Source organism: Geotrypetes seraphini, chromosome 2, assembly GCF_902459505.1.
Source record: "Geotrypetes seraphini chromosome 2, aGeoSer1.1, whole genome shotgun sequence".
Classification (NCBI taxonomy): domain Eukaryota; kingdom Metazoa; phylum Chordata; class Amphibia; order Gymnophiona; family Dermophiidae; genus Geotrypetes; species Geotrypetes seraphini.
Window position 1 is genome coordinate 67274682 of NC_047085.1, and position 19630 is coordinate 67294311.

The 19630-nt window shown below is 44.5% G+C and overlaps 1 protein-coding gene across 3 annotated transcripts in view; it reads right to left on the reverse strand.

Moving 5' to 3' along the window:
- The window catches only part of SPAG1 (sperm associated antigen 1), a 208728-nt gene that overhangs the window by 30131 nt on the left and 158967 nt on the right, over positions 1-19630 (reverse strand). For all 3 annotated transcript variants that reach the window (XM_033933137.1, XM_033933135.1, XM_033933136.1), the window contains one exon: positions 13025-13197. In XM_033933137.1, the coding sequence (XP_033789028.1) occupies positions 13025-13197 (173 nt within the window). The remainder of the gene's footprint in view (positions 1-13024; positions 13198-19630) is intronic.

The window sequence follows — 19630 nt, forward strand, 5'->3', positions numbered from 1 at the left end:
ATTTCTCTGAGTGCCCCCTTGTACTTATTGATCCCCTTAATTTGAAAACTCTGTCCCTGTCTATTTTTTCTATGCCCTTCATGATCTTGAAGGTTTCTATCATGTCTCCTCTAAGTCTCCGCTTTTCCAGGGAGAAAAGCCCTAGCTTTTTCAGTCTGTCAGTATATGAGAGGTCCTCCATGCCCTTTATTACCGATAGAAATTCCAAAATTATATTTTCAAACATGGAATAGTATGATATTGAGATTTATCTGGGGAAGAAAGTGTCCAAGGGTTGGAAGATATGCAATGTTTAAGTTTAAGGCGGAAGGAGGACTAGGTTTACCTTCTTTGGAGAATTATTATAAAACGGCACAGCTGAGAGCAATAGTTGAATGGCATTCATATTCACCTAAATTATGGGTAAGGGTAGAACAAGTTTTAATTAGCAAATACACTAAGGAAGATAATGCTGTCTGTTGGAAAGGGTGTGGTGAAAGAGGCACATTTTATCATATGTGGTGGAACTGCCAAGAGGTCCAGAAGTACTGGGAGCAGGTATTTTATTATGTAAGTTAATTCAAACTCCACTTAAAGTGAATGCTGAAAAAGCACTGCTGGGAATAGGAGTGGAGGGGCTAACATCCTCTCAATCTAAACTTATGGATTTGGCATTTATAGCTGCTCAATTGACATTGGCTCAGCAATGGCGTACCCCATTTTTTTATGTTTTACTGTTTAGCGTTGCTAAATTTGTTACACTGTTCCTGAGGAAGCTCTATTGAACTTGAGAGCGAAACGGAGATCTTCCGTCGGGCTGGCCAGGTTGACTGATACCTGAGCTAAGTACCTTTATAACACCAATAGGGGAATAGTTTTGAGCTAAATTAGTCAATGTGCAGTACAACATAGCCATATACACAAAGAAATATATAAAAAAATATACAGTAAATCAGATTACAAGAATAAAGTTAGAGTTAATAAAATCTTAAATAACTTTATGGACTGATGATAGTTCACAATTTACTCATACGCCGGGACATGTTCTAGTGGCGCTATGACTGTGAACACTTGAGATCCATTAAGAATGTTATAAGCGAGTTGATTGAATGAGTATTTAGATTGGTGACTCTGCAATAGCCTACATATTTTGTTTGGAGACGTGGGTGCGTACCCCAAATATACCCACAATTAGAGATATAAGAGACCGTTTAGGAATAGTTTGTGAAAAATATAGATTATCGGTCCTTTTAACAAATCAATGGATGAAATTTAGAGATATTTGGGAGAGGTATATTGAATTGGAAAGAGAGGTACTTTGAAAGATTTGAACTCTACACCAGCCCATCCTTACGAATAGGGAATCCAGGTCTCCTCGGGGGGGGGGGGGGAGGGGGAGGGGGGAAAGTAGGGAGTGGGATTGTTTTAATTGTTGGGAAGATAAGATGTGCTAATTTATTAGTTTATTATTCTGAATGTATTCTATGTTTTGTATTGAAATTATGATATTAATTTTCTAATTTCTGTTAAAATTGTTAAAATTATTAAAATAAAGAATAAAAAAAAAAGAAAATGAAAAAAAGTCCCCAACACTGATGACAGCCCTCCCCAATGACCCCCGACAAACATGCCCCCCCATGAACTAGGCACCTCTAAGCTACTGTCCCCCCTGAACCCAAAATAAATGGCAGGAGGGATGCCCAATCCTTCCTGCCACACAGAACACCCTCACGCCATGCCACCCCCCCTGCACCAGGCACGCCGGAGCTACTGCCCCCAACCCACAAAAAATGGCAGGAGAGATGCCCACCCCCTCCTGCCACCAGATGCCCCCCCACCCCACCTCCATATCCTCTTAGACTCAAAAACCTCCAAGTCAGCCAACACTAGTGACTTAAAACCCAACACTAAAGCATCTACAGGTCCTGAAAGTACCAATGTACTCTTCTCTTTAACTACAAAACGATCCTGGAAATTATCCTAACCAAAAAAATGCATCCTCAATTGTAGCTTATGAAATAATTTTTCCAAATTAAACGTCATCTGAAATGAATCATACCGTTTCAATGGGAGAAATGAAAGACCCAGGTATCACCTCTTGTTGTGATAGTTCTTTAGAGGAGAAATTAATCACTCCACCTCTATTCTCCTCTGTAAACGGGTGATTGGACCATCCGGTTTGCCTCTCCAATTCCCTCTGTGGGGCCGAGTTCCTCTTCTTAAAAAAGTTTTTACAACCTTCGCGTTCTTTTCTTCACCACTAGTTGAAGATTCTGTACTTGTGAAGCCCTTCTCAGGTACTTTGTTCCTTTCAAACACCTTATCAGTTCACATCCATCTGTACACAAAACCTTCCTTATAATCCTTCTCATCTCGTTGACATTTTTTTTTAAATTTTGGTATCCTAAGATCCTCTTTATACTTATCAATTTTCATGTGTATCTCCTGCAGTGTAGCCTGAAAACTGGTTTCATTCTTCAGACCCTCAATTTGACTTTCAATCTGTTGAAGATCCTTTTTACGTGTAAACAATTTTTATTGATGATAAATCCAACAGGCAACAGTACATACCAACACAGAATGCATCTGAACAGAAAGCCAGCAAACAAAGATAATGGCAAAATATAATCAAATTCTACAATATCAAGCAGAACACCCATCCCCCCACCCCCTGAACAAAGTGCAAAGGAAACCCCCAAAAATTCCTCATCTCTTCCCCCTCAAAAAAAAACAAAAAACAGGAACCAAACCTCCCACCCACCACCGTTCCAAATCCCTCTCCCCCCAGGACCACTACACACACCTTATTTATCCCCCCATCCCCCAACTCCCCAAACCAACCTTGCTAATGTGGCCCAGGTGGATGAAACCTAGATACAACCAAGGTAGTATGCTTAATACAGTCCCCAATTTTGATTAGAAAATAACTGCTGGTGTGTGGGGGCAGCCAATGAATGTAGGGACCACAGACTGAGTAAAAGTTTTTAGAACGTTTGAAAATGAAATTCAAAGCACCAAATTCCAACAACAACAGGGTATGTAAAGGGTTTCTCTGGTGCCAAAAGGAGGGAGCCTCCACCTGCGTCCAATGGTGACAGGTCAAAAGCGCGTGACGACAAAGGCTTGATGACAACTCAGCGCAGACAACTGAGCGCAAGGCGGAAGCGCGCCAAAGAAAAACAGTATTTTAAAGGGCTCCAATGGGGTGTGTGTGGGGGGGAACCCCCCCACTTTACTTAACAGAGATCGCGCCAGCATTGTGGGGGGTTTGGGTGGTTGTAACCCCCCACATTATACTGAAAACTTCACTTTTTCCCTAAAAAGAGATTGCCGCAAACATCCCCCAAATAGAAAAGAATCTCCTTCCAAAAGTCTACAATAACAGGGCAAGTCCACAGCGAATGAAGAAAAGTGTTGGAAGCCGCCTTGCAGCATTCACAAAGATGCGAAGCAATCCCCTCCATTAAATAAAGTTGATGTTGGGAGACACAGGCTCGATACATTATGTGGAATTGACATTCTCTTAATTCTGCCGATACCACTCAAGTGGGAATTAAAGAATACACGGAATTCGTCCCCTTTCAACTCTGCACCCATGTCTGCTGACCATCTGTCCAATAACTTCGGAAACAACCGTGGGGGCAACCCCTGAACCAATTTTTTATATAGGAGGGATATGGACAACTGATCTACTTCCTCAAGAGAGAACAACTCATCTAAACAGCGAACCACATTGCCTGAAAACGAAACACGGGGCAAGGACCTAATATAATGATCTAATTGACGATGGGCAAATACTGCCGGCCAAGATCCCCCCATACCCTCAAAAGAGCTCACCGGGCACAATGTGCCCTCTGCCATCAAAACATGGTGAAGAAGCATAGTACCGCATGATTCCCAGGTCCAAAAAATGGCCGAATCCATTCCAGGATGAAAGTCTCCATTCCCCCAGAGTGGTAAAAGACGACTACAGTGAGGGTCAAAGCCCCCCTCATTTAGCAAGCTCCTTCCAACAGTCCTGAGCAGTTTGAAAGATTCCCGAGGAGCGAATGTGGCCAGGATGCGTTCGTGGCCTGGCCTGCAACACATAAAAGAGATGCCTAGGGGTACAGTAGGCACGTTCCATCGCCAAAGAGGAGAAGTGGGAGGTATTATTATACCAATCCCCCACATGCCTAAGCAACCTGGGGAGTCAACAAAAGAGTTGGCAGCACTTTTGCCTTTCTATTTGTGAAAATCTTTGCAAATAATTTAGCCTCGTAAGATAGAAACAAAGAAAGATGACGGCAGAAAAGGGCTACAGCCCATCAAGTCTGCCCACTCTATTGACCCACCCTATTAAGTCTGAGTGCTAATGACCTAGTTCCTTAACAGGAAGATAACAAAGAGATGGGCCGGTAAGAGTCTAAAGACTGAGAGTCCTTTCCAGGCTTCAAAAGTACTATAATTAAAGCATCACAGAGGGAAGATGGTAACTCTACTTCTGCTATTTATGAATTAAATACCACCACCAAACAACTGGAGATCTGCTTTTGAAAGATCTTGTAGAATTCTGCCACTAAACCATCCCCACCCGGTGCCTTCCCCAGAGAGCTAATCCCGATGTTTAAGACACCTCCTCCTGTATAGGTAAGTTTAAAGCTTGCTGTTGGGCTTTCGATAAAGAAGGGTGATCCATATTAGCACTATAAGAACTGTCCAGTCCCGTGTGCTCAGGTTCGTTATACAAGCCCGCAAAAAAAGTATGGAAGGCCTGCTGGACAGCTTCTTCGGCATGCAGGGGATAGTTTTTGTCAATCCTAAGCCTTTAGTGGTTTTTGCACCTCAAACATCTTCTAGGTGTTAAAAACAACAATCATTCTATTCTCAGCAAGATAGTAACTCAATCTATTGTTTAGACATTCTGCTTCAAATTCCAGAGGTTAAAATTAGTAATAGACAGCTCCAACCTGTTGCATTATGTTCTAACAAAGGTAGAGGTCAAGAAAATTTGATTGCAATTTTACCAGATGCCAAAATTATTATCAAATTTAGTTTTTAATATTCTTATATAAATGCCAAATGTAACAAATCTTTAATTCTTAGTGATTTGCTAGAAGATTCATAAGCAGGTTTGATATTTATTGCTGAGACCTGGGTCCCTGACTTGAATTCCCCTCATATTTTGAATACACTTCTCCCTTCGTATTCGCAGTGGATGCGGGAGGAACATAGGCGCGAATATGGAGAAACCGCGAATAACTTTTTTATATTATTTGCGGTTTTGAGAAAGCGCCATCGTTTTTACTATTGAAACCGCGAATAACTTTTCAACTGTTATTCACGGTTTTTGAATTCAGCTGCAACTATTACTACTATTGAAATTCTCTAATTTTTATTACTGTATACAACAATACTTGTACAGTCATATTTCCAGGGCAAACAAAAAATTCAATACTTTTGGGAGCACTATCGGTACCACTTGAATTCTTGCACTTTGTAGCCATGGTGGGAGACCTGATCTGATTTGTTCTTGAAGGAGAGGCAAGCAGCGATTTCAGGGCAGCCAACCAACGATTTCAGGGCAGGCAAGCAAGCAGCGATTTCAGGGCAGGCAAGCAAGCAGCGATTTCATGCATACTGGAAAGAAACCTTTCTCTCTAGGGATGCTGGGAAACAGCGTTTTTCTCAGTGCACATTGGGAAACATGGAAGCAGCGAATTTGAGTGACAAAGTATGGCAGCAGCGATTTTCAGAGTTACAGTACAGTAATGGTAAGTGATAAACTTTTTTATCGGTACTGTACAGAAAAGGAAAAAACTTTAGTGATGATATTTTATGGGGGACGGAGTTAGTGGCCGAAAAATCTCGAATAAGCAAAACTGCAGGTACGAAAACCTCGAATACGGAGGGAGAAGTGTACTGGTAGTTGGCCTTAAGGTAATAAGGCTATTAATTGCTCTAGACAAGGTATAAAGGTAAGTGAATTGGCTTTAATTTAAAGGGATATTTTGATTGATACATCAAACATGCATAATTTAGTGTACTTCATCTGCCAATTTCTAGACAAATCTTGTGAGGGAACCCTAGAACTTATTTTTCTCTATAGGTTTTCTGGAAGATGGCATTTAGCACAATAAAAACTGTTTGAGGTTATACCACATTATGGGGAAAATTCTGTATAGGACACCAGCTTCTGCAGCCGCCTAAGAAGAGGCTGAGAATCGCACACTGGTGTCTTATATAGAATCGCAACTGCCCTAAGGGACAGATGCCCAACCCCACCTAACCGGCACCCATGTCACAGGCACCGGTTAGAGAATCACTCCTGATCCCTTTTCTTAGGTATCTGAGCCAATCAGAGCCTTAGGCCCCTCCCCGGTGCATCCCAGAATGCACCGGGAAGGGGAAAGCTTGCCATTTTGGAGTGGTGGGCTGGCCAGAGGGTGTGCGGGTTGTAGATAGCATTAGAGATGCAGGGGGAGGGACCTGAGTTTTGGAGGGTATCGGGATCGGTGGCAGGAGGGAATAGGTATCCCTTCTGCCCAGCTTGCTTCGGGGGGGAGGGGGTTGTGTTCAGGGGCAAAAGGGAGTGGGCATCTTTCCTTCCAGCCAAGTTCACATGGAGATTTGAGGGTTCCGGCGGGAGGGAGTGGGCATCCCTCCTTCCAGCCAAGTTCACATGGAGGGTTGAGAGTTCCGGCGGGAGGGAGTGGGCATACCTCCTGCCAGCTTACTTCGTGTGGGGGTTTGGAGGGTTCCAGTGGGAATGGACATCCCTCCTACTGGCCAACTTTGCGCTGCAGGGGTCCTGCCATGGCTGCTCAGCTGATCACGGTAGGGAAATTTCCTTGCCGTGATCAGCTCAGCAGCCGCATCTACGAGGGTCATTTCATAAACAGCAAAATACCAGGATCTAAAGTGCATATATGCTAATGCAAGGAGCCTAAGAAACAAAATGGGGGAACTAGAAGCCTTGGCCAACGCAGAAGACATCAACATCATTGGAATCTCTGAAACATGGTGGAATGAGGAAAGCAAATGGGATACAGCACTACCGGGATACAAGCTCTATAGCCAGGACAGAACAGGACAAAAAGGAGGTGGAATAGCCCTATACATAAAAGAAGGCATACAATCCACACAAATGGACACAGCAGAGACGGCCAGCAAGCCGGAATCTCTATGGGTTAAAATACCGGGAAGGAAAGGGCCTGAAATAAAGATGGGCCTATTTTATCGCCCACCGGGGCAAACCAGAGATATCAATGAGGAAATGGAAGCCGAGATGAAGCGTGAATGCAAAAGCGGCAACATGGTTATTATGGGAGACTTCAACTACCCTGGGATAAACTGGAGGCTTGGAAGCTCGAAATGCGCTAGGGAGACAAAATTCCTGGAAGCTACACAGGATTGTTTCATGGAACAGCTTGTTAGAGAACCGACGAGAGGAAATGCCACTCTGGATCTAATCCTAAATGGGTTAAGGGGACCTGCAAAGGAAGTAGAAGTAGTGGGACCGTTGGGAAACAGCGATCATAATATGATCAAGTTCAAGGTTGAGGTAGGAGTGTCAAAAGGCAAGAGATCCATTGCGACAACTTTTAACTTCAGGAAAGGAAACTACGAAGCAATGAGGGAATTGGTAAGGAAGAAACTTAGGAACACTTCCAAAACATGGCTAACGGTAAATCATGCCTGGTCCTTCTTCAGGGACATGGTGAGCAAGGCGCAAAATCTGTATATCCCCAGATTCAGGAAGGGGTGTAAAAAGAATCGAACAAAAGACCCGGCGTGGATAACCAAAACAGTGAAGGAAGTGATAGGCAATAAGAAAAAATCATTCAAGAAATGAAAAAAGGACAAAACTGAGGGGAACTGGAAAGAGCACAAGAAGCATCAAAAAGAATGTCACCGTGAGGTTCGGAAAGCCAAAAGAGAGTATGAAGAGAGGCTAGCCAGGGAAGCAAGAAATTTCAAACCATTCTTCAGATATGTTAAAGGGAAGCAGCCGGCTAGAGAGGAAGTGGGACCGCTGGACGACGGAGACAGGAAGGGAGTGGTGAAGGAGGAGAAGGTAGTGGCAGAAAGGCTTAACATGTTCTTCTCGTCTGTATTTACAAACGAAAACACGTCCAACATACCGGAACCTGAGCAATTCTTCAACGGAAGTCAGGCAGAAAAATTAACATCCATAGAAGTGAGCCTTGAGGACGTTCGTAGGCAGATAGAAAAACTAAAAACTGACAAATCCCCGGGTCCGGATGGCATACATCCAAGGGTTCTGAAGGAATTAAAGGAGGAGATAGCGGAACTACTGCAGCAAATTTGCAACTTATCCCTGAAAACAGGCGAGATCCCAGAAGATTGGAAGATAGCCAACGTTACGCCCATCTTTAAAAAGGGATCAAGAGGTGACCCGGGAAACTACAGGCCGGTGAGCCTGACTTCGGTTCCGGGAAAAATGGCAGAAGCACTGATAAAAGAAAACATCGATCAACATTTTGAAAAACATGAACTTCTGATAACCAGCCAGCATGGTTTCTGCAAGGGAAGATCGTGCCTAACGAACTTATTGCACTTCTTCGAAGGGATCAGCAAACGGATGGACAAAGGAGACCCCATAGACATCATATATCTAGATTTCCAAAAAGCCTTTGACAAGGTGCCCCATGAACGTCTACTCCGGAAACTGAAGAACCATGGGGTGGCAGGAGACGTACATAGATGGATCAGAAACTGGTTGGAGGGTAGAAAACAAAGGGTAGGAGTGAAGGGTCACTACTCCGACTGGAGGAGGGTCACAAGTGGTGTCCCGCAGGGCTCAGTGCTCGGGCCGCTGCTATTTAATATCTTCATAAATGATCTAGAAACAGGAACAAAATGCGAGATAATAAAATTTGCGGACGACACCAAACTATTTAATGGAGCTCGGACTACAGAGGACTGCGAAAAGTTGCAAAGGGACTTGAACAAATTAGAAGAATGGGCGGCAAAATGGCAGATGAAGTTCAACATTGAAAAATGTAAAGTATTACATGTGGGGAGCAGAAACTCGAGGTACAACTATACAATGGGAGGGATGTTATTGAATAAGAGTACCTAGGAAAGGGACTTGGGGGTAATGGTGGACATGACAATGAAGCCGTCGGCACAGTGTGCAGCGGCCGCTAAGAGAGCGAATAGAATGCTTGGTATAATCAAAAAGGGTATTACAGCCAGAACGAAAGAAGTTATCCTGCCGTTGTATCGGGCGATGGTGCGCCCGCATTTGGAGTACTGCGTCCAATATTGGTCGCCGTATCTTAAGAAGGATATGGCGTTAGTCAAGAGGGTTCAATGGAGAGCAACACGTCTGATAATAGGTATGGAAAACCTGTCATATTCTGAGAGATTGGAGAAGCTGGGTCTCTTTTCCCTGGAGAAGAGGAGACTTAGAGGGGATATGATAGAGACTTACAAGATCATGAAGGGCATAGAGAGAGTAGAGAGGGACAGATTCTTCGAACTTTCGAAAAATAAGAGAACAAGAGGGCATTCGGAAAAGTTGAAAGGGGACAGATTCAAAACAAATGCTAGGAAGTTCTTCTTACCCGACGTGTGGTGGACACCTGGAATGCGCTTCTAGAGGACGTTATAAGGCAGAGTACGGTACTGGGGTTCAAGAAAGGATTGGACAAATTCCTACTGGAAATGGGGATAGAGGGATATAGATAGAAGATTACTGCACAGGTCCTGGACCTGTTGGGCCGCCGCGTGAGCGGACTGCTGGGCACGATGGACCTCGGGTCTGACCCAGCAGAGGCATTTCTTATGTTCTTAAATAATGCACAGATTGGCAACATTGGGGAGTAAACCTTTTTTCACTTTCACTTCAAACTTTCAAAAAATGAAAGAAGAGGGCATTTGGAAAAGTTGAAAGGGGACAGATTCAATACAAATGCCAGGAAGTTCTTCTTTACCCAATGTGTGGTGGACACCAGGAATGCGCTTCCAGAGGACGTTATAAGGCAGAGTACAGTACTGGGATTTAAGAAAGGATTGGACACTTTCCTGCTGGAAAAGGAAATAGAAGGGTATAAATAGAGGATTACTGCTCAGGTCCTGGACCTGTTGGCCGCCGCATGAGCGGACTGCTGGGCAAGATGGACCTCAGGTCTGACCCAGTAGAGGCATTGCTTATGTTCTTATGCTTGAAGCAGCAGGACGTGTGCTTAGGAGCTCTGTAGTGTACATAGTGTGGCTGTGACAAGTGTGGAAAATGGAGGCCACAGGTGTCTTGGGTACTGTGTCTATTGACGATCAGAGGTCGCACATTATGATAGAAACTCTATGTGGCAAAAATCCGACAGAAATCCACAATGCGTTACATGAGGTTTGTGATGAGTTAACAGTGGACCGTAGTAAAGTTTCTCAGTGGGCAACTCATTTTCGGAGTGCTCGTGTAAGCATAGATGATGATGCAAGACCAGGAAGGCTGAAATCAACAACCGATGAACGATGTGTGAAACTCGTGGCTGATGCTCTTGAACAAAATCGTCATGCGACATACAAGGAACTTTCTGAAACCATGTGCCTATCCCATTGACATCAGTATACTGAATTCTGACAAATGATTTAAAAAAGAGAAAAATTTCTGCGCGATTGGTCCCCCACTGCTTGACTGCTGAAAAGCAGCAGAGACGCCTGGACAATGCAACCGTGCTGAAACAAAGATTCAACATTGAAGGTCAGGCATTCTTGAATCTCATTATTGCTATTTATGAATCATGGGTCAGAGACTGAAATCACATCCCATCTTCCCCACGATCAAAAAAAATTTCTACAAGCTCAATCAAAAGTCAAACAAATGATGATTTTTGCTTATGATCATGAAGGCATCATCATCACAGACAAAGTTCCTTGTGGAAGAAGTGTCACAGCAGTGTATTATCATGATTTTTGCAAAACAATGTGCAGAAAAATGCACAAACCCAACCTTGGTTGCTCTTGGCTGGGCCACTCATTCTTTATGACAACGCTCGCCTGCACATAGGGAATGTCATAATTGAAAAACTATGCAAATACGGCTGGGAGGTGGTACCTCATGCTCCCTACAGTCCAGACATGAGTCCACCAGATTTCGTCCTTTTTCCAAAGTTGAAACAACCTATGCATGGACATCGTTTTGCATCTCTGGAAGAGCTTTCTTCCGCCATTACTCGAGCCATTCAGCAACTGAACAAAAACGGTGTCTTAGATGGAATAATGAAGCTTCCCGGACGTTGGAACTCAGTCATTGCAAAACAATGACACTATATTGGAGGATTGTAAAGAAATACTTGAAAAAAAAAAAAAAAAACGTAAATTAAAAAAAAAAAAAAATAGTGTGCATTATTTATGAAATGACCCTCGTATTTGACATCTGTCACAGCTCTAGGAAGATGCCTAGGGCCATTTAAACTCATCCAAGGCCACTTCTGGAAGAAACAAGGCCCACACCCAGCCTTGGGTGAGCTTAGGTGTCCCTACAAGTCTCCGCAGAACCTCAAAAACGTCTACACTACAGTGTAGGCCGCCTGCCTAAGATATGTTTTTTTCTAAAAACTTGCATCCCGATTGGCTGCACTCAGGCTACAATCAGGATGCCCATTTATAGAATCAGCTCCTATGTCTCTACTTTTCAATCAATTGTTATTCTTGGTTATTTGAATCTTCATTTAGAAAATCTGGCTGATCAGGTTACAGCCAGCAAACCATGTTTCAGTTCATATCAAAATATAAGCTCAAATCCCCCTGTTCCAAAATTTTTCAGGGCAAGTTTCAAACAGGTACCTTTTAAACCTTGTTTAATTCCTTTATTGTCTTGGAATGTTCCAGGATGTCTCTGTGTGTTTGAATGTTTCTGTCCCTCCTGGCATCTGAGAGTCCCATTAAAAACAGTCTTGCACACTTCCAAGTGAGACCAGGGATTAACAAAGTTCTGGACTGGAATAGGTAAAGGAACCTGGCTGGACTCTGCCTCCCAGTAACCCATGAGGGACTGAAACCTCTCCCCCCCCCCCCCCACTTGCAGAGAACTAAGTTTCCTAACACAAGTTTAAGGAGGAGTTCATAATATTGAGAGCTGATATTTACAGAAAATTCAGGGCTAATGGTCCATTCCCACACAGTGTAAAATCAACCACAGGAGAGACAGCAGAACCAATGGTAATCTTCCCAAGCTGTCTCACCCCTGCACATGTGATCATGTGAACCTCACTCACATACTTACATCACAAGCAAACACAGGCACCAGAACTATGGGTATTCATTCCCCAAGCTGACTCACCACCACACAGGTGACAATAATGCAAGCTCTTGGACAAACTCTCTTTCACACTCTCTCAGGGACTAACAGGCTGCTACCAACCCCTTCCATTACAGATATGCCATCCCATATTTCCCAGCATGCCCTTGTCTCTTGCACAGCTCAGCACATAGCCTTCTGAGACCTGCAGTTCCTGAGCCCACGAGCTACTATGACAAACCCTAGCTGTCAGATTGTCACAATATATATATCATATTGAATATGTTCTGACAAGAGGTCATAAAAGACCATTAATTTTTAGGGAAAGATAGAGGACATGGAAAGATATACGAGTAAAACTGTTAGTAATATTTGAAAATGAATATTTAATCTTAAGGAGTATTTTTTTTTTTTTAGGACAATGATCAATATGAACCCAAATGTTTTTCACTTACTGTGATATTCTCTGAGGTCCTTTTCTCTTTTTAAACATATTGTCATAATATTGATTTATATAAGCAAAGATTTATTTTATGTAGTTTTGCTTTACCTTTGCTATCCTTTGTCCCTTTGTTCTGTTATAAGCAGATACAGTAAATGCCATAAAAAAGCAAAAGATAGGGCAGAATAATGTACTGTACTTTGGGTATTTTCAGTTTGCTAAAGAGGAACTGATATGTTTAAACTCGAAGAATAATTTCACCAACTTAATAGTGTTGATTGCATGGTCACTAAAGAGGGGATGCAGAACAGGAAGGCATTCCTCTAGGGAAATGTGTTTGTATTGCACGTACGTACCATTAATCCATGAGGACTCTCTATCCTCACTAGAATTTCCTACTGTATTCTGTCCTTTGTCATCTGATGTATATTTTTCTCCCCATCTGCGCATAGAAATAGGGACTGCAGGAATTAGTGGTAATTTCTCTCTCCAGGTTGATCCATCCTGGTCTATTAAAGTTCTCGTTATTCTACAGGAATGAAAAAAAAAAGACTCTCTATAAATGAAAACATATGCCATTTTAGAAGTTTAGGATTATTAAAACACATTTATTTTCAGTTGTCAGTGATACCTAACAACAAAGCAAATCTGTGCATGTTAAAGTTTCAATGACCTATGTACAAAGCATTAAAAAAAAAAAAATTACCAACTTTAAACAAAAGAAAGATTAGATTCTTACCTCGATAATCTTATTTCTTGTAAATGTGTTTAGTAGTCCTGAATAGTAGGGTATTGTCCCTGAACCCACGCTGCTGCAGAAAGATGCCTTGCGGGTTAGCGACAACTCCCCAGATGTTTTCCAATGTGATAATTCCTTCAGAGGGAAGGCATTTATCTGAACAACAGGCTAATCAGAGCATCCTTGATTCCAAAGAGTCACAGCTTCATTTCCAGGGTCATCGAGGTTCTTCAGCCGCTGCTGGACTGGGTGGTCAATCTCTCCAAGAGTCACTTAGAACTTACACAGAGTCTGGACTACCTGGGTGCCTGCTTTGACATGGCCAGTAGAAAGTGTTTCTTCTGGAGCTTCATTGAACCAAGCTGCAGACCCAGATCTACGGATTGCTGCAGGATCCACAGCTGCAGACTTGGGATTATGCTCGGGTTCTTGGTACGATGGCAGCGGCCCTAGATGTGGTTCCTTGTGCCAAGGCTCATATGCAACTGCTGCTGCAGCCACTTCTGTTCTGGTGGTCTCCTGTTCCCAAGACTATTCTCTTTACAAGATGCCAGGGTCAGCATGAAGTGGTGGCTCCAATCAGGCCACCTCTGTCAGGGGATGCCACTGGCATCTCTGGAATGGATTGTGTTGGTCATGGATGACAGCTTGTCAGGCTGGGGGGCTCACTATCTCCATCACAATGTCCAGGACTGGTGGTTACCGGCAGAGGCCCTTAGACCCATCAATCAGCTAGAGTTATAAGCAGTCCACAATGCTCTGTTGGCCTTTCAATCCCTACTCAAGGGCAGACTGATCCAGGTCTTATCTTGACCTGGGTGTTATTGCAGTGGGCAGTTAGCAACATTTTTCTGCTGTTGGCAGCCCACATCAAAAGGGCTTTGAATGTTTGACCCTGAATCCAGCAGAGTGGGAGCTGTCCCAGGCTGCCTTTCAGTTGCTGACTCAGAAGTGGGGGCTTCCGGTCTTGGACCTGTGGCCTCTGGACACAATGCCAAAGTCCCATGATTCTTCAGTAGGGGCAAGGAGTTTGGGTTAGAAGGTCAAGATGTCTTACTGCAGCCCTAGCCCTGCTTTATATGTCTTTCCTCCATGGCCTCTAATAACATAACATATAACATAAATACTACATCACCTTAGGAGTTCTATGCGGTTTACAAAAGAAAACTGAAACAGTGGCAATAAAAATAAATGCCTAGAAATTACAAAATTTCTTAAATAAGTCAATTTTCAATAATTTCCTGAACTGCTGGTAAGAGACAGAGCTAGCTAACAGATTTACAAACTTTTTATCACAAGAAGCTACCTGAAAAGATAGGAGTCGTTGAAAATAGCTCTTGTATAAATGATCCTTTACCGATGGAAAAGCAAATAAATTACAACTACGTCTTGTGCGTTGTGAATTAATGAATAAAAAATTATCCACAAGATAATCAAGTGCTAAACCATGTAAGAGTTTATAGCATATACAACCCAACCTACATCTGACTCTGGCCTTGACTGGTAACAAATGCAGTCTTTGGTAATAAGGTGTGACATGGTCTGATGTTTTATATGATGCGGAGTCTATGAAGATTTTTCTGATAACCCACTAAGTAAACTATATTCCGTATTTTTCGCTCCATATGACGCACCTCACCATAAGACGCACCCACCTGTAGAGGAGGAAAAACCAAGAAAAAAAAATTTTGAACCAAATGGTGTGCCCTGTACTCTGTCTCCCCTCTGGTGGTCTAGTGGTAGGCCGGGACAGGGTATAGGGCACGTCTAATGGTAGACACGCGTAGTGGCAGCCAGCCAGCCCCAAGCCAGCCTGCCCCAAGCCAGCCAGCCCTCCAGCCTCCCCCATACCTTTTTAAATCATCCCCCCCCCCAGTATTTTTAGATCAATCATCTCCCCAGTACTTTTAGATAATCCCCCCCCCCAATATTTTTATATCATCCCCCCTTACCTGGTGGGCCAGCGTGTATCCCTCTCTTGCTAGCAGCGCACGTCAGGAGTGAAGACGTCAGCAGCAAGCTTTCTGCGCTCCCGCTTGGGCCTGCACTGTTTTCTAAATGGTTTTGTCAGTTCTCGCGAGTCCCGCGAGAACTGACGAAGCCATTTAGAAAACAGCGCAGGTGCAAGCAGGAGCGCTGGATCACCAGGGACTGCAGCGACGATGACGAAGGAGGAGGCAGCAGAGGGCGGGTAACTATTTTAAAAGGTGCAGCTATGGTGGCGGCAGCGACATCAGTGGGCGGGTAGGTGGGTGGGTGTTTTAAAAGGTATGGCGGCAGTGTGTTTTAAAATGGTGTGGCTACGGTGAGCGGGTAGGTGTTTAAAATGGTATGGCGGTGGTGGTGGTGGGGGTTCAAAATTATACCTTCGCTCCATAAGATGCACCGAGAAAAAGTGTGTCTTATGGAGTGAAAAATACGGTACATGCAGCCTCTCTTGTTGTAAACCGTCTTGAACTGAAAGGTATGACGGGTTATAAATAAAGCTATTATTACAGTAATTCAAAACACTTAGAATGAATGACTGTATTTTATTTTATTTTTTTGTGTTAATTAGCATATTTTATTTTTCATTTTCTAGATATTAGTTTTTTGTTTTTTTTTTTATAATTCTTTATTCATTTTAAAACTTTCATCAAGTGTACAAAAATTGCAACACAATAACATAGATTTAACCACTTGTACATCTTATCATTATAACTTATAGTTGTAAATATAACCCTCCCTCTCCCATCCTGAAATCCTTTTAGTAATTTTTATTTTTCATATAATAGAAACCCTCCCCCCACCCCACCCTTATCTTACATATTAAATATAGAAATATTAGGAAAATGGCATCAATCATGACAAAAGGATGTTAATGGTTCCCAAATTTTATTGAAGTTTTTATAATTTCCATTTTGCACCGCTATTGATCTTTCCATTCTGTATATGTGGCAAACTGAATTCCACCAAAATTTAAAATTGAGCCTACTATGGTCTTTCCAGTTATTAGTAATATGTTGAATGGCTACTCCGGTCAAAATCAATAAAAGTTTGTTATTACACATTGATATCTGACTCTTTTTTCTCATAGACATACCAAAAAGTACAGTATCATAAGTTAATGCTATGTGATTTTCCAATAAACAATTTACTTGATCCCAGATTGAGTTCCAAAAGGCTAAAATATGGGGACAATAGAACAAAAGATGATCTAAAGTCCCTATATCCAGATTACAATGCCAGCATCTATTAGACAAAGAACTATTTAACTTTTGCAATCTAACTGGGGTCCAAAAAGCTCTATGTAACAAAAAAAACCAAGTTTGTTTCATAGACGCTGACATTGTACATCTCATTCTCCAAGACCAAATTTGTGGCCATTGAGATGCTGAAATATCATGCTTAATCTCAATGCTCCAAATATCCCTAAGAGTATTTTTAGGTTTTTTTTTTAACCAATTCACTAATAGTTTTATACCAGTGTGCGGCCTGATGTCCCAGAAAGTTCGCCTGAAAACATAAAAATTCTATGCTAGGTTGATTATTCAAATTTTCCCATTCAAGGAACCCTGCCTGAATGGCCTGCTTCAATTGCAACCAACGAAAAAATTGCGATTTGTGAAGCCCAAATTTATGCAATTGTGTAAAATCCAGCAGCTTACCATTAGTAATTACCGTATTTTCACGCATATAACGCGCGCGTTATACGCGTTTTTACCTACCGCGCATACCCCTCGCGCGTTATATGCGTGAGCGCGGTATACCAAAGTTTTAAAACATAGTTCCCACCCCGCCCGACGCCCGATTCACCCCCCCAGCAGGACCGCTCGCACCCCCACCCCGAACGACCGCTCGCACGCGCTCCCATCCGCACCCGCATCCACGATCGGAGCAAGAGGGAGCCCAAGCCCTCTTGCCCGGCCGACTCCCCGACGTCCGATACATCCCCCCCCCCCCGGCAGGACCACTCGCACCCCCACCCCGAACGACCGCCGACTTCCCGACAATATCGGGCCAGAAGGGAGCCCAAACCCTCCTGGCCACGGCGACCCCCTAACCCCACCCCGCACTACATTACGGGCAGGAGGGATCCCAGGCCCTCCTGCCCTCGACGCAAACCCCCCTCCCCCCCAAGAACCTCCGACCGCCTCCCAGCCGACCCGCGATCCCCCTGGCGACCCCCACGACCCCCCCGCCCCCCTTCCCCGTACCTTTGGTAGTTGGGCCAGAAGGGAGCCCAAACCCTCCTGGCCACGGCGATCCCCTAACCCCACCCCGCACTACATTACGGGCAGGAGGGATCCCAGGCCCCCCTGCCCTCGACGCAAACCCCCCTCCCCCCCAAGAACCTCCGACCGCCCCCCAGCCGACCCGCGATCCCCCTGGCGACCCCCACGACCCCCCCACCCCCCTTCCCCGTACCTTTAGTAGTTGGCCGGACAGACGGGAGCCAAACCCGCCTGTCCGGCAGGCAGCCAACGAAGGAATGAGGCCGGATTGGCCCATCCATCCTAAAGCTCCGCCTACTGGTGGGGCCTAAGGCGCGTGGGCCAATCAGAATAGGCCCTGGAGCCTTAGGTCCCACCTGGGGGCGCGGCCTGAGGCACATGGGCCCAACCCGACCATGTGCCTCAGGCCGCGCCCCCAGGTGGGACCTAAGGCTCCAGGGCCTATTCTGATTGGCCCACGCGCCTTAGGCCCCACCAGTAGGCGGAGCTTTAGGATGGATGGGCCAATCCGGCCTCATTCCTTCGTTGGCTGCCTGCCGGACAGGCGGGTTTGGCTCCCGTCTGTCCGGCCAACTACTAAAGGTACGGGGAAGGGGGGTGGGGGGGTCGTGGGGGTCGCCAGGGGGATCGCGGGTCGGCTGGGGGGCGGTCGGAGGTTCTTGGGGGGGAGGGGGGTTTGCGTCGAGGGCAGGAGGGCCTGGGATCCCTCCTGCCCGTAATGTAGTGCGGGGTGGGGTTAGGGGGTCGCCGTGGCCAGGAGGGTTTGGGCTCCCTTCTGGCCCAACTACCAAAGGTACGGGGAAGGGGGGTGGGGGGGTCGTGGGGGTCGCCAGGGGGATCGCGGGTCGGCTGGGGGGCGGTCGGAGGTTCTTGGGGGGGAGGGGGGTTTGCGTCGAGGGCAGGAGGGCCTGGGATCCCTCCTGCCCGTAATGTAGTGCGGGGTGGGGTTAGGGGGTCGCCGTGGCCAGGAGGATTTGGTCTCCCTCCTGGCCCGATATTGTTGGGGAGTCGGCGGTCCTTCGGGGGGGGGGGGGAGGGATGTATCGGGCGTCGGGGGGGGGCATCAGGCTTTCAGGATGGGGACAGACCTTCAAGGGGGGACAGTGCACGGAAGTCAGGGGGGGTGAACGGAGAGTCGGGACAGCGCACGGAAAGTCAGGGCGGGCGAAAGGAGCGTCGGGCAGCATGCGCGGTATACCCGTGAGCGCGGTATATCAAAGTTTTTGTGCAAATCATCGTGGTTTCTGCGCGCTATATCCGTGTGCGCGTTTTATACGGGTGCGTGTTATTTGCGTGAAAATACGGTACATCATTTAAAGTTCTGATACCTGCAATTATCCAATGTTTCCAGACGATCTTAAAACCGCCAATTTGAATCTTGGAGTTTAGCCATATGGATTGATTCGTTGAATTATTAATAGTAATTGCTGTTAAATTACTGACAAACCGTAATGTTTTCCAAGTATCCATTAGAATTCTATTTTCTTTGTACAATCTGGGCATCTTGATACTGAGCACATGAGAAAGATGTAAAGGAAACGTGAGTCGCCATTCCAAATATAACCAATCAGAAGTATACTCAATGAGATCCGGGAGGACCCAATACATACCTTGACGTAAAATATAGGCTTGATGGTACCTATAAAAGTTTGGAAAATTTACCCCGCCCTCCTTATTTGGTCTTTGCAAAGATGCTATAGCAATTCTAGGAGTTTTACCAAGCCAAATAAATTTTATAATAATCGAGTTCAATTTTTTATAAAAAGATTCATGAAAAAATACTGGTATCATACCCATTTGATAGCAAACTACAGGTAGAATCATCATTTTAACCGTTTGAACTCTCCCCCACCAAGATAAATGTAATGGATTCCAATGCTCACATAATTCCGTAACCTTTTTTAACAGCCTTTTTTCATTTTCTTTTACAGTCTCATCTACTGTATTTTTAATCCATATTCCTAAATATTTTAAACCATCATCCTTCCAAACGAAAGAAAAGGACTCAA